Source organism: Australozyma saopauloensis, chromosome 3 (genome assembly GCF_035610405.1).
Source record: "Australozyma saopauloensis chromosome 3, complete sequence".
Lineage (NCBI taxonomy): Eukaryota > Fungi > Ascomycota > Pichiomycetes > Serinales > Metschnikowiaceae > Australozyma > Australozyma saopauloensis.
Genome location: NC_086133.1, coordinates 495,276 through 507,914, shown reverse-complemented (window position 1 = coordinate 507,914; position 12,639 = coordinate 495,276). Strand labels below are relative to the sequence as shown.

Below are 12,639 nucleotides of genomic sequence, written 5' to 3'. Positions count from 1 at the left end.
GGTAGTTTTACATTAAATAGATATGTTTGCATCTTATGAGGTACCAGTAAGTACGATCCGAGGCTTTCTGTGAGGCATTGCCAACAAGTCAAAGCCATTTCTCAAGACGATACGGACCGGCGTACCGTGTTGAGCAATCCTTAGAGCTGCCCTTTCCTTAGCTAATCTATCTAGTGATCGGTCCAAAATAAGGCCGTTTGAGTCATCCTCATCTCCAAGGCCGATATTTCCTTTTAAGTAGTTTTTCACCGCCAAAGTATGGGCGGTTGTGCGAGCCTCCCAGTCTTGGAATTTCTCAAGATTTTTTAGGATTTCCCTTCTGGCAAGAACTCTTTTCCTGGAAAGCTCCTCGTAGTCGTTTCGATCATTTAGCGATACCATCGTAGGCACATGTTTAATCCAATCGTGCTGGTTCAAAAGAGTCAACTGTCCTCGTAGGTTATCGACGTCGAAGTGGAGCTTGCTCCTGTCTGCCAAAGTGACCGACCTCTCGTCTTTCTTCATCCTACGATGAAAAGGTTCGTAGACCTCATCTGCCAAAGGATCGACGGTATTGCGGTGCCTTCTATGCGGCAAATCCAAATCCCGAAACTTAGGAGGCTCCCTTTGAGCCAATTCGGGCTGTGCTTCAGTCACTTGAACACGTCGGAGCTTTGTTTTATTGGGCTTTAGCTGTCTATCCAAGTAGATGGGTTGGTTCAGGCTGAGGAGAGCATTGCCGTTATCGAAATTCAAGAGTCTGGTATTGGAGGAAGCTAATTCGTGGTTCAGGCGCAACTTCCTTTTTTTCCGTTCCGCCATGAAGAAAGTGCCGAGGCGTTAAATATAGATCTGTCTATTTACTTGAAATATTGGGGAATGGTCGCGCGCATCATAGAGACTCCCTTCTTTCCAAATGTCAGAAGGATTGAGAGAGCGAAAAAAGGTCTTTCTGACTCATGTCGACAATGACCATAATTCTGGAGACCAACAATTGGTTGGGAAAAGAGCAGCCTCGCCTAGACTCTTCAGGATCCTGGTCGTGGTACCTGTTCTTGCAATAGTTGCGTTATGGATAGTCACATTCAATTATTTCGAAAGAGTTCGGGTGAAAAATGCATTGAATGCGTGCTCATGGGAAACCTGGGAAGGATGGGAAGGGGAGCAGGCAAACACTAGACCGCACAGATTGGCCATTTTGGCCGATCCTCAACTTGTAGACGACCATACCTATCCGCACTTGCCCAAGATAATTGACAAAATTCTTCGCAAATTGGGCGACAATTATCTCCATTACAACTACAAGTATTTGCAGAGCGAGCTTCAGCCCGACTCCACTTTGTTCATTGGCGATCTCTTTGATGGTGGTCGTGATTGGGACGATCAACCCTGGATCGAGGAGTTTGAGCGGTTCAATAGAATCTTCCCGCAATATGCGGGCCACAGAAGTTTTCGCGGGCTTCCTGGTAATCACGATATTGGCTTTCAAAATATTTCTGTGGCTACCAGAAAGAGATTTGCCGCTCATTTTGGCGAGCTGAATGACTTCTATGTTTTGGGAAATCACACCTTTCTCCAATTCGACACAATCTCGTACTCTCACGAGGATCCTGAGGTTCACACGGAGTCTCGTGAATACGTTGAAGCTATCAAATCTGCCATTGACCCTCTGTTGCCCAAGATCATGCTCACACATGTACCTTTGTTCCGGGATCCAAAGGTCGAGACATGTGGTCCTGGACGCGAGTCCCAAAAATTATTCCCGCTCATGCGTGGAGTGCAATATCAAACAGTTATTGATTATTGGGTCACGGACAAGCTCCTTCATGAATTTGATCCACTAATCGTCTTCAGCGGAGACGATCATGACTACTGTGACATGACGCATCTCGATTATGATGACCAGTCAAAATATCTAGCTCGTGAAATTTCTTGTAAAACACCTTCAATGACCAACGGCATCAGGTTCCCAGCATATCAATTGCTCTCCTTAAATAACCCAGTACTGAATGAAGCTGGTACGAATGCTTTTGAAAAGACTTACGAAACCAAAATGTGCTATCTACCCACACCATATGTGAATGTCAAGGTCTATGCATTCGGCTATATTGCTACGTGCATTCTTTGGTGGTTACTAGTTTTCAGATCGGCAAGTGGCACTCAGAGCGTGTCTCCAGGTGCTTCACGCAAGCCTGCTGACTACATTTCCTTTTCATTTCAATGCATTGTCATTTTGGGTTTCATTTTATATCTTTTGTCATTATACGTCGACATGTAAGGCCCGCCCCTTACTTCCTTCCAAAAATTCTTTCAAGGTAGCTTGGTGTAAAATCAGTACGTTTTGAAATATATTGTCTCACAGTAGATATCTTGAGACCCGCTAAGTGACCTTCAACTATCAAAGAGTTGATGAGGTTAGGTTGTACTGTGAACAAGTTACTGATCTCTCGCAAGAGCTGGAATTTTTCGCTCAACTCTGCAATTTCCCAAGAATCAATGACTGATTGGTAACGAATGACGTCTTGAGTGAGAACAATACCACCCGTAGTATTGACTTGGAATCTCTTGAAATGGTCCAGTATAAGGTTCAAGGTAATCATTCCTATTTTGATAAGAGAGTTAGTGTAGTTTTCATTTGTTAGATGAACCTTCAACAATCCTTGTGTGTGAATGAGGAAATCAGAAATCGCTTCACATGTTTCAGTGTAGTCTTGGTTGGAGTCTATCATTTCGCAAACAAAATCTTTTTTCTTCTGGGTAGTTAGTAAGTGGCTTATGCGGTCAGTAACATATCCCATAACACTCTCTAGGATGAGATTCAATGACAACTCGCATTTTTGGATGAATGTATTTGTCAAACTGATCATCCGGCTTCTCACCGGTAAGTTGTTTACAGTACAGGGAAGCAATATGCTTTTGATGCATGAAGAAAGCATGAAAAGAATCTCGCTAGTAAGACTGAAAATTCGCAAACAATCTAGTCTTGTTGTCTGCGCCGTAGTTGCATTTGCCTTTTCCTGGACAGCTGTATCATATGCAACCTCTAACCCACATGCAACGTAGAGTCCTCCGAAGTCTAAAACAAGGAGCTCGAGAATTTCGAGAGAGAAATCAGCGGCTTTGTGTGGTGAGAGCTCAAGAACTCTAGCGATTGTCTCGATGGCCAACGATAAGACGACTCTTGTTTGCGATATGCTAGGAAGTTCTTGATCTTTTGAAGGAGCTTCGACACGTTCTCTCAGTATGTCTAGACGGGTCTTCATAAACTCTCTGAATTTTCTCACTCTTCTGCTCTCCACAAGGTTGAATCTACTATGTTCTTGGACAGTGGTTTGAGTGCCCACAACACTCATGTTCAACGCGGATGACTCGTTATCGATGCCCTGTAGCTTTGTTTCCAATTCTTTTCTGGACAAAGCACGTTCATTGACCGAATTAAATGGATGAGCAATACCGAAAATAACGTTTTCAAGCATTTCTTTTTCGAGATTGAAATATGAATTGTCAGAGAGTGTATCGATGAACAAATCAGCAAAGCACTGGTCCAAAGTGTTCCCAATATCATTGTTCTCATCGAACTCATTGGTGACGAAAAAGTCTTTCATGTCTTTTGTGAAATCGCCAATTAAGATATAAAGATCATGTAGTACTCGTACATGCGCTAGAGACCCTGCCTGTTGTGAGTACAGTAGGAGAGTGGACACTTTATTCAGAATCATCTGCGCATAGATTCTTTGTATCATAATCTTGAACACAGGGGTCGGGTTCTCGAACACAGTTTGCATGATACGAGCATGGAATTTGATGGATACTTTAAGTGAGTTCAAACGATGTTCTGTTGCCTCATTCTTGAAGAGGTCATGTACTTGAGTGCTTGGATCATCCAAAGCTTTCCATAAATCATCATTATCAAGAAGAGATACGACGCCTTCAGTCTCGGTTTCATCGTCAATGATCAAGTCACTCATGTTGATGAAAGCCAGAACAACACTACTGCCTCCGTTGAACTCGAAGAGAAGTTTAGCGATACGGCCCATTTCTTCATAATCTTCATTCTCAGATGCAACTTCAAACCGATCAATGAGAGCCTTTTCCATGGTTTCACCGTATTTCTCAATGGTCACTTCACATTTGGCCACCTTGGGTATGTTGCCTGTGAGACTATTTATTTTCTTTGCCAATCTTATGAGATTCTTGACAGTTGTAGCACATTTCATTTTTTGGTCCATGGAGTTAGCCACGCGGAGCTTCTCAAGAGGCTCGTACTTCTCCTTGGTGTAAAAGCCATGGTAGGCACGAATCAAGAAGATGGCTTCCATGGAGCGCTCCCGCGAGTTGGTGATTTTGTTCAAAGCCTGGTTGAGCGGATCGATTTTCTTACTGATGCTAGAGATTTCGCGGTCCAACTGGTCAAACTCCGACACGATGGATTGGACCTGCGATGATAATTGAAGCACATTCTTGGAGTGATTGAGCTCATAATCCTCCACTTCCTTCTGCGCAGCAACTTTCTGGCGTTGGGCTTCCTCGGAGAGCTGCTTCAAATGTCTCAATGTCGACTCAAAAGTACGGATGTATGGCTTTGGATCTAGATACTCTAGGTTGTTGACTTCGGCGCCCTTGCGGATGTGATCTTTACTCAATTCCTCCACAAACTCGGTCGTTGTTCTTCCGTCGAGAAAGTTGTCGAGCTGTAGTAGGCTACGCACATCTTCCTCGAGGTCGTAGATGGCGAAACTCATAGTTGAAGTGTAGTAGTCTTATCGAGGACTTGTGTGTAGTAGCCAAAACAAAGATGAGTGGGGGGATAGGATCTGGAAATGAAAAGTCAAATTAGGATTGGATTCAGTGGATGTTTAATAACTTCTAGTTTATTGAACTCCCAGGAGATCAATTTTTTTTGTAGGTATTTGTGCAAATTGTGACACCGCTGCGGATCTGACAGTTTCTCTATTTCAAGCAGTGATCGCTAAATCCACAGAAAAGTGAAACATCGCAAACAGTGCTGTAATGCAATTTTTACTTAGAAAAACAACAACTCGCCGTTTTTGTCAACATTTCAATAAGCCTCGTCAAAATACGATTGCTTCGAATAGATCTTGTTCTCATTCTTATTCTCATTTTCAATTCCCCCAGGTAACCTCTTGTTAACTCTGACCTTTCTCACTACAACTATGAACTACGATAAACTACGATAAACTACGGTGATCTACAACATAATGAAGATAATTAGATGTTGTATTAGTATCTAAACCACTTAGGCGTTAACCTTGAAGGTGGTGTGACACTTACCACAGTATTGTCTGTCAGCGTGGTTGGCCATGAAGATACCAGAACCACAGTTAGGACACTCTCTTCTCAATCTCTCGACCTTTCCGTCAGAGTCGACCTTGTAGTAAGTCAAGACAGCCAACTTGTGCTTTCTGTGCTTGTGCTTGATCTTCTTTGGGGTGGTGTAGACCTTCTTCTTTCTCTTTCTACCACCACCTCTCAATCTAAGGACCAAGTGAAGGGTGGACTCCTTTTGGATGTTGTAGTCGGACAAGGTTCTGCCGTCCTCCAATTGCTTACCGGCAAAGATCAATCTTTGCTGGTCTGGAGGAATACCTTCCTTGTCTTGGATCTTAGCCTTGACATTGTCGATGGTGTCGGAAGACTCCACCTCAAGGGTGATAGTCTTACCGGTTAAGGTCTTGACGAAAATTTGCATATTGGCTCGTCTGCAGCGGGTGTTGCTTCGTTCTTACCAACAGTGAGGAAAAAAGAGATGAGGCTTCTCTGCGAAAATATCTCGCCAGCGGCAGGCAGGTGCCTACTGGCGGTACTGCAGACAATCTCATCATCCTTGGTGCGCACCATTAGGGTTTGTGCCCTAAGTGGACCAGTTTGAAAAGTATAATTAATTTAGGATATTTTCGTTTGAATCGCCAGATGTTACAGACGATAAGTTTATATGTTTAATGATTTTGCTAGGCTTTTTTGTTTCGGTGTTGGCAGTGGGAGATCATCTGAGATTGAGAGATATTGCAAGAGAGTGGTCGTTGACATGATAATTCAAGCAATTTGAAACGCGTTCGAACTCAAACAATCCAGTATAAAATTTTCAATTATTGGAATCGTCTAACATTTGCACCCGACTTGAATAGTCGTTGGGGAGAGGTAGATTAGTCTCGCTCACATTCACCAATTGAGAATTTAGAAAGCGCAAATCCTTTTCGACACAATCAAAATCAATGTAGAGACAGAATTACTCGCGAATTACATTATTGTATTATGTATTTCTCTTCACAACTCAAGTCCATTCCAATATGTCACTTCTATGGGTTTTCTTCTCTATGCACGCACCTGTCAATAGAACTAGACATACATGAACAACCTCATCAAATTGCAGCAATTGATGTAAATTTCTTCTGAAATATTGGAAATGACTCCACGAATCAATTATCGATGTATTTCCTACGATTGCTTCGTGCCTTATCAATATTTCAGTGTCCACAATGGCATAGCATCTCCCCAGCAATACATGATATCTTGGGCCAAGGAACAATTTATTCAGTTACGTTCATAAACAAACAAAATGTCTATCCAAAATTGAAGACACTTTATTTGAGTCTGTTTATAACATAGACATCCACCACATATCCGGGGTTCTATCTTGGCACCGTTCGCGTTTGCAGCCAGCCACTTGGAAATTAGCCAGTCCTAATAGCACTAGCAACAAAAGAGAGATGTCCATAGGCGACAAGGTGCTTAAAAACCGTCGCAAGCGGTATAGCGCTAGGGATTACTACTCTGATTATGATTCCAAACCCCCAGTAAAACGTGTCAAAAGTCAACACAGGCAGCGTTCCTGGTGGAGCACACTATGGAGAACACTCTTGTGTAAAACTTAGCTCGGACGAGTCCGAATGAAATGTCCATTAGTACCAATCGTCACCGGAATCCTCTTCGATATCAATTGCCTTCTTATCGCGTACGCTTTTCGTGTTGGTAGTTGTTCTGTCAATTAGTCCTCGCAGCATCAAAAAAGCCTCGAAGCTCTGCAACGAGGCACCCTTCTCTGATCCACCAATCCCCTCAAATCCAACAATTCTTGAAACTTCTCGGCCTTGTTTATAGATCACAACAAACGGGAGTATCTTCACCTTGAGTTTACTAACTAGGAATGGCGCGTCCTCAGCTTGTATTGCCAAAACTTGAATGGGCAAGTGCTTCTCGGCAACCAAACTCAAGAGGTCATTCATTGCCTGGCACCTACTGAAGGCAGGTTGGTAGAAGTGGACGATGGCTGTGTTTGCATTTGCAACAGTATCCATGAGCTCTTTCTCGTTGTTCGTGTAGTGTACTGTTCCAGCTAGGTCGCCAAAATCCTCAACTGCGCGATCTATCAGACGAAATTCCTTTTTCAATTGCGAAAGGCGTTCCTCCCTATATGTCTCGAGCGCATCGTCGTTCTCCAAGCTTTCTAGAAGCTCCAGTAGCGACTCTGTATCTGAATTTTCAGTGGCCTCTAGCTTCGACTGCTGATACTTCTCCACGACTTGAGAATCATCCATCTTGTCTATAGAATTATATAAATGTATGCTTATGAAATGCTGAAAACTGCAATAGGAGTAAAGTAGTTGTTTTCACGTCTGTTATCAGTGTTTAGATGAATTCGCGAGTTGTGAAAGAGAAGCGAATTAAATCGAAGTAATCGAATCATTTGCAAGGATATACCAAAGAGTTCCACAATTTTCGGAGAGAAGTGCTTCATTTAAATTTCTTTGAGTAGTTCGAGAATGTGTTTGATGCTTTGAGTATTGCGTTTGACCAACTCTTCGTACGAAGCGGTTCGGACGGAGCCCGTTTGAGGATTCTCGAGAAGTCCAATGGACTGCTTGAGAGAGTCGTCTATTCGCCGGACCGTCATCAAAATCATATGCAATTCTAGGAGGACCAGTTCTTGGTGTTTGGTCAAAGAAGTCATAATGTATGCCAATAAATCTGGGTTCTGATGAGGGTGTTGAGACTTGGAGACGAATTTGGTTGATCGGAATTGAGTGCTTGTTCAATTCATTTAGGTTTTGATATCTCAACGAGCAGGCCCACGAGAGATTCCGACAATAATTGTAGGTGGTTGAAGGGAAGAGGTTGGGGTCACACAAGAACTGTTCCTTGGACACAGGTTGGGATTTATAGTATAAATTAATTTGGGTTCTCTTTTGTGGTTCTCGTCGGTCTCTCAATAAAATCCCAAATGATTCCTCTGTCTGTGGTCAACGCCAGCTAATGCCCTATACATGAACTCTATGATGATATGCAATTTTCTATAAATGATGAGGCAGCGCCGCTAGCGTCTATAAACAGGCCTTCTTTTTTTCGAGCGAAGCTAACTGCGTCTTGTACTGTTTGCGGTCCATTTCTCTGTCCCTGATGGCCTCCCATAAAAGCTTCCGTAACTCATTATTCTCGTGAATCAATTCGATTTTAATCCTCTCGTTCTCATTGAACTTCCCTAGTAAGAAGTTGAATTCCTTACAGAGCTTAAGGTATGTCGTCTTGAGGGCGGTGAACGTGCCGATGAGTCTGCTGCTACTGGCGATCGATTTCTTCAATGTAGCCACAGTCTCGACACACACCGTCGATGCAGTTTTTTGTTGGGGCTCGAAAACCTTCTCGTTGTCGTTTTCGTTTTCGCCCGAAGTCACACTTTCTTGTTTCACATAGCTTTCAAAGGGGCTAGTGTGGGGCAGAGTGTTGTTGGAGGTGTTCACGCAAGGGGTTTCCGAGCGTTTGGCCTCGATGCAAGGGTCAATGCGTGTTTGCAAAGCTTTGTCGATTTCCTCGTCCAAAAAATCAGCTACAAACTGTGCTGAGTCGTCGGTGGGGAACTGGATCATATGTGGGTTCTTGTCGAACGATGCAAAAAGCGACGAGTCGGGCTCGCCGGAGGGAAAGAAGTGGTCATCGAACTGGGCACTGAATCGGCGGGAATCGTACCCTTCTTGTGATGACTTCGCTCTTTTCCTCCCATTACTTAACATCGAGACTTCGTACCGACTAGAGTTACCTGGCTGAGGACCAGAGATGAGCATCTCAGGTGAATCCACAAAGCCGTCTGGCTGCAGGATGCATATTGTGTGGTAGGGGTGGTAGGTGCGGATTTGAATCACGACCACGCTACTGGTGGGAGACGTTCGTTAGCTTCGTGTAATGATGTATTTACAAATGATCTATCAATAAATAAATAATGCTATGTTTGGATCCGTCCTTGCGGTGCCTGTTGTGTTTGGATGTACCTTTGGTGGTGGGTCCTGTATGCGCCACACTTCCGAACAGCTTGAAATAATGAAGCTGGGATCTGCAAGAAGTCTTGGAAATTCATAAGTGGAAGTGAGGTTGTCGTCGAGTAAAGTTTTCGGCTCGTTACATTTATCTTGAGAGCCGCCATGTAGAAGATGTAGAAGAGAATTGAAGAAGTTTGAGACTGTTCGAAACTAGTTTCTCCAGAAACCCTTGAGTCTCTGAACCTGGCTTAAAACGGAGTTGGTCTTGACAGTCACATCATTTACAAGCTCGTGGGTCAAGTCGTTGACCTCGTCAATCTCCTTCAAGATGGATGTTCCGACATCTTTTACGAGCACCTCGGACTGCTCCAACTTCTGAGAAAGAGTGTTGAGGACCAACTCGAATCCCTTCTTGCCGATCGTGGCATTCTGTCCAAATCTCTCCACAGACCAATCCTCAATCCTGTTGCATATACTGGACCAGGACAGGAACGCCGTGATCTCTGCCTCTTGCTCGAACTTTGTACGTCCCTCGGGGAGTTCAGAGTCAGGCGTGTATGTGACAGTCTCATTGACCAAGAGAAGATGGCTCATTGTCATATTGGAAGACTTCATTACCAAGGTCTTCTTGGCCAAGTCCACCTCGCTAATTTCACGAACATATGAAAACTCATCTCCGCCGACAAGAGCACGGAGCCAGCTAGGAATAGGTTGTTTGCATGCGATCAATCTCTCAGTACGTAACACGTTGGTGACGGGGTCGATTTCTCTGTTTAAGATGTCTACACTCACGACGTGTGTGGAAAGCTCGTTGGGGTATTTTTGCCAGTTGGCGGCAGTCACTTGTTCCCACGAATAATCAAAAATGTGCAGACTTTCAAAGAGCTTCATTGTGGTTGTTGGTGAAGAAAAGAAGTGGTGTACAGTAATGGAAAATTGTAGAATCAGACTTTGAAAAAATAAATGCGGGCCGGGAGATAACGGCCTGTGTAGAGGGTGGTGGATACTGATGAGGACGTTACAATCTGGGGGGCAAGTGTGCACTCCTGGCGTCGGAATACTTTTGACAATTCAAGTATTGGGGCTCGGGATATCGAGGAGTTGATCATTATTGAGGCCTAATCCATCTGGAACGAGTTGTCTTTGGTATTTGGTGTTGTTTCTTTTAAAATTTGGCTTTAAACTCACCGGAATTTCGAAGAGGATGGATAATCATCGAACCGGTTCTCTGCAGGAATTTATCCTCGTATGACTAGTCGCAGCCGCCTTCTATCGGAAGATATAGGGAAGTGGTTTCGAAAAAGTAATTCTGGTCCAGAGAAATACAAAACTTCACAAGATCGATCGATTGAATTGTTGAATTGAATTCAGTTGTTGAAAGTTTATTTGATTTACTGCGAGCCGTTTTGTACTTTCAATTTGATCTTGCAATGGGTTGAGAAGCCATTGAATGTGTGAAGAGTAGACTAGAATACCAGTGCAGTAATGACACCAAGCTGCAAAGAAGACAAAAAGAAATGGGTCAAAACAATTGGCTTCAATAAATTGTCTCATACAAAAAAGACCTTAATTTAATTATGCGAGGGCTGACTAAATTAGTAAGGACACCATTTCCAGTAGGAGGCAAATCTAGGCGCCCAAGTGCCAGAAAAACGAGGTCATTTTCCAATTTGACAAGCAAGTCTGACGCATTTCTGATTTTTCAATGCAAAACTTTTATATACTCTCTTTTTGTTCATTTCGCTTGAGAAATGCATATCCTTGTCAAGAGCCTCTGCTTAAATAATCAATACCATGTCTAGATCTCAAAGCTATGTAATACAAGGCAAGAGCATCACAACCCAAACATACCCAACATAGATAAATTCTCAGATAAAATAAACAAGCTTACTTTTATTTTCCTCTGCTTTTTATTCCGTTCGCCTCTTATTTTCACTCACATCAATCAAGTACTCACATCCTTTCTCTTCTTTCCCCAGATTACATCCATACTACAACGATGCTTAGACGTTGCGCCAGAAACTTGGCCACGGCCGCTTCTAAGGTGGCCTCGCCTACCTACAAAACAACCGTGCTCCCCAACGGTCTTACGGTCGCTTCTGAGGCTATGCCCGGTACAAAAACGGCCACCGTTGGAATGTGGATCAATGCCGGGTCTAGAGGTGATAACAATGCCAATAGCGGTACTGCCCACTTTCTAGAACATTTGGCCTTCAAGGGAACTTCTAAAAGATCTCAATACTCCCTAGAGCTCGAGATCGAGGACTTGGGATCTCAGATTAATGCTTACACCTCCAGAGAGAACACAGTGTATTATACTAGATGTCTAGCTAGAGACTTGGAGCAGAACATAGACATTTTGAGCGATCTTCTCACCAAGTCCAAGCTAGATAAGCAGGCTATCGAGAAGGAGAGACCGGTTATTTTGCAAGAGAGCGATGAGGTCGATAAGATGTTTGACGAGGTGGTGTTCGATCATCTCCATGAAATAGTGTATGATCGCCAGCCTTTGGGCAGAACCATTTTGGGACCCCGTGAGAAAATCCGCACCATCAGTAGAGATGACTTGCTTCAGTACATCAAGACCAACTACAAAGGCGACCGCATGGCCCTTGTGGGAGCAGGCTGTGTAGACCACGAAGAGCTTGTGAAAAACGCCACCAAATACTTCGGCCATCTCGAAAAGAGCGAGAATCCTTTCACTGCTCATGGTGATGATCTCCCCATTTTCCACGGCGCGGAAAGAAGGATTCAAGACGACTCCTTGCCTGTGACTCACGTCGCTTTAGCTGTTGAGGGTGTGAGCTGGTCGGCGCCAGATTTTTTCACATCCTCGGTTGCCAACGGTATCATTGGATCATGGGACCGCTCCATTGGAATTGGTTCTGACTCACCTTCTCCTCTTACTGTCACCGCAGCTATGGGTGGCCCCGGTAGCACTCCTATCGCTAACTCCTACATGGCTTACACAACTTCTTACGCTGACAGCGGTCTCATGGGAGTTTACTTCACTGCTGACAGCAACACTGACATGTCTTTATTTGTCAATGCAGTGATGGGCGAGTGGGCTCGTCTCAAGTCTGGAAACATCACTGATGAGGAAGTTGAAAGATCAAAAGCTCAATTGAAGGCATCTTTGGTATTGGCCCTCGACGACTCCACCGCCATCGCTGAAGATATTGGCCGTCAATTGGTTAACACAGGTTTCAGATTGTCCCCTGAGGATGTCTTCGAGAGAGTTGAAAGCATCACAAAGAAGGATGTTGTTGACTGGGCCAATTATAGACTCAAGGATAAGCCTATCGCCATGGCAGCTTTGGGAAATTGTACCTCTTTGCCATCCCATCAGGAATTGAATAAGGGCATGTCTTTGTAGAGACATATCTAAATT

General features: G+C 43.8%; 8 protein-coding genes across 8 annotated transcripts; 2 read left to right on the top strand and 6 right to left on the bottom strand.

Moving 5' to 3' along the window:
- Window positions 1-33: 33 nt before the first annotated feature.
- Window positions 34-801, bottom strand: PUMCH_002408 (uncharacterized protein; the record flags this gene model as incomplete). Its single annotated transcript, XM_063021418.1, has 1 exon — window positions 34-801. One exon carries the CDS (start codon window positions 799-801, stop codon window positions 34-36), a length of 768 nt encoding a protein of 255 aa, XP_062877488.1.
- Window positions 802-895: 94 nt separating this feature from the next.
- Window positions 896-2,257, top strand: PUMCH_002407 (uncharacterized protein; the record flags this gene model as incomplete). Its single annotated transcript, XM_063021417.1, has 1 exon — window positions 896-2,257. The coding sequence occupies one exon, from the start codon at window positions 896-898 to the stop codon at window positions 2,255-2,257; it is 1,362 nt and encodes a 453-aa protein (XP_062877487.1).
- Window positions 2,258-2,267: 10 nt separating this feature from the next.
- PUMCH_002406 (uncharacterized protein) lies at window positions 2,268-4,721 on the bottom strand (the record flags this gene model as incomplete). Its single annotated transcript, XM_063021416.1, has 1 exon — window positions 2,268-4,721. One exon carries the CDS (start codon window positions 4,719-4,721, stop codon window positions 2,268-2,270), a length of 2,454 nt encoding a protein of 817 aa, XP_062877486.1.
- A 515-nt stretch (window positions 4,722-5,236) lies between these two features.
- Window positions 5,237-5,689, bottom strand: PUMCH_002405 (uncharacterized protein; the record flags this gene model as incomplete). Its single annotated transcript, XM_063021415.1, has 1 exon — window positions 5,237-5,689. The coding sequence occupies one exon, from the start codon at window positions 5,687-5,689 to the stop codon at window positions 5,237-5,239; it is 453 nt and encodes a 150-aa protein (XP_062877485.1).
- Window positions 5,690-6,899: 1,210 nt separating this feature from the next.
- PUMCH_002404 (uncharacterized protein) lies at window positions 6,900-7,535 on the bottom strand (the record flags this gene model as incomplete). Its single annotated transcript, XM_063021414.1, has 1 exon — window positions 6,900-7,535. One exon carries the CDS (start codon window positions 7,533-7,535, stop codon window positions 6,900-6,902), a length of 636 nt encoding a protein of 211 aa, XP_062877484.1.
- A 783-nt stretch (window positions 7,536-8,318) lies between these two features.
- PUMCH_002403 (uncharacterized protein) lies at window positions 8,319-9,056 on the bottom strand (the record flags this gene model as incomplete). Its single annotated transcript, XM_063021413.1, has 1 exon — window positions 8,319-9,056. The coding sequence occupies one exon, from the start codon at window positions 9,054-9,056 to the stop codon at window positions 8,319-8,321; it is 738 nt and encodes a 245-aa protein (XP_062877483.1).
- Window positions 9,057-9,458: 402 nt separating this feature from the next.
- PUMCH_002402 (uncharacterized protein) lies at window positions 9,459-10,139 on the bottom strand (the record flags this gene model as incomplete). Its single annotated transcript, XM_063021412.1, has 1 exon — window positions 9,459-10,139. One exon carries the CDS (start codon window positions 10,137-10,139, stop codon window positions 9,459-9,461), a length of 681 nt encoding a protein of 226 aa, XP_062877482.1.
- A 1,108-nt stretch (window positions 10,140-11,247) lies between these two features.
- On the top strand, window positions 11,248-12,624 carry PUMCH_002401 (uncharacterized protein; the record flags this gene model as incomplete). Its single annotated transcript, XM_063021411.1, has 1 exon — window positions 11,248-12,624. One exon carries the CDS (start codon window positions 11,248-11,250, stop codon window positions 12,622-12,624), a length of 1,377 nt encoding a protein of 458 aa, XP_062877481.1.
- Between the last annotated feature and the right edge of the window lie 15 nt (window positions 12,625-12,639).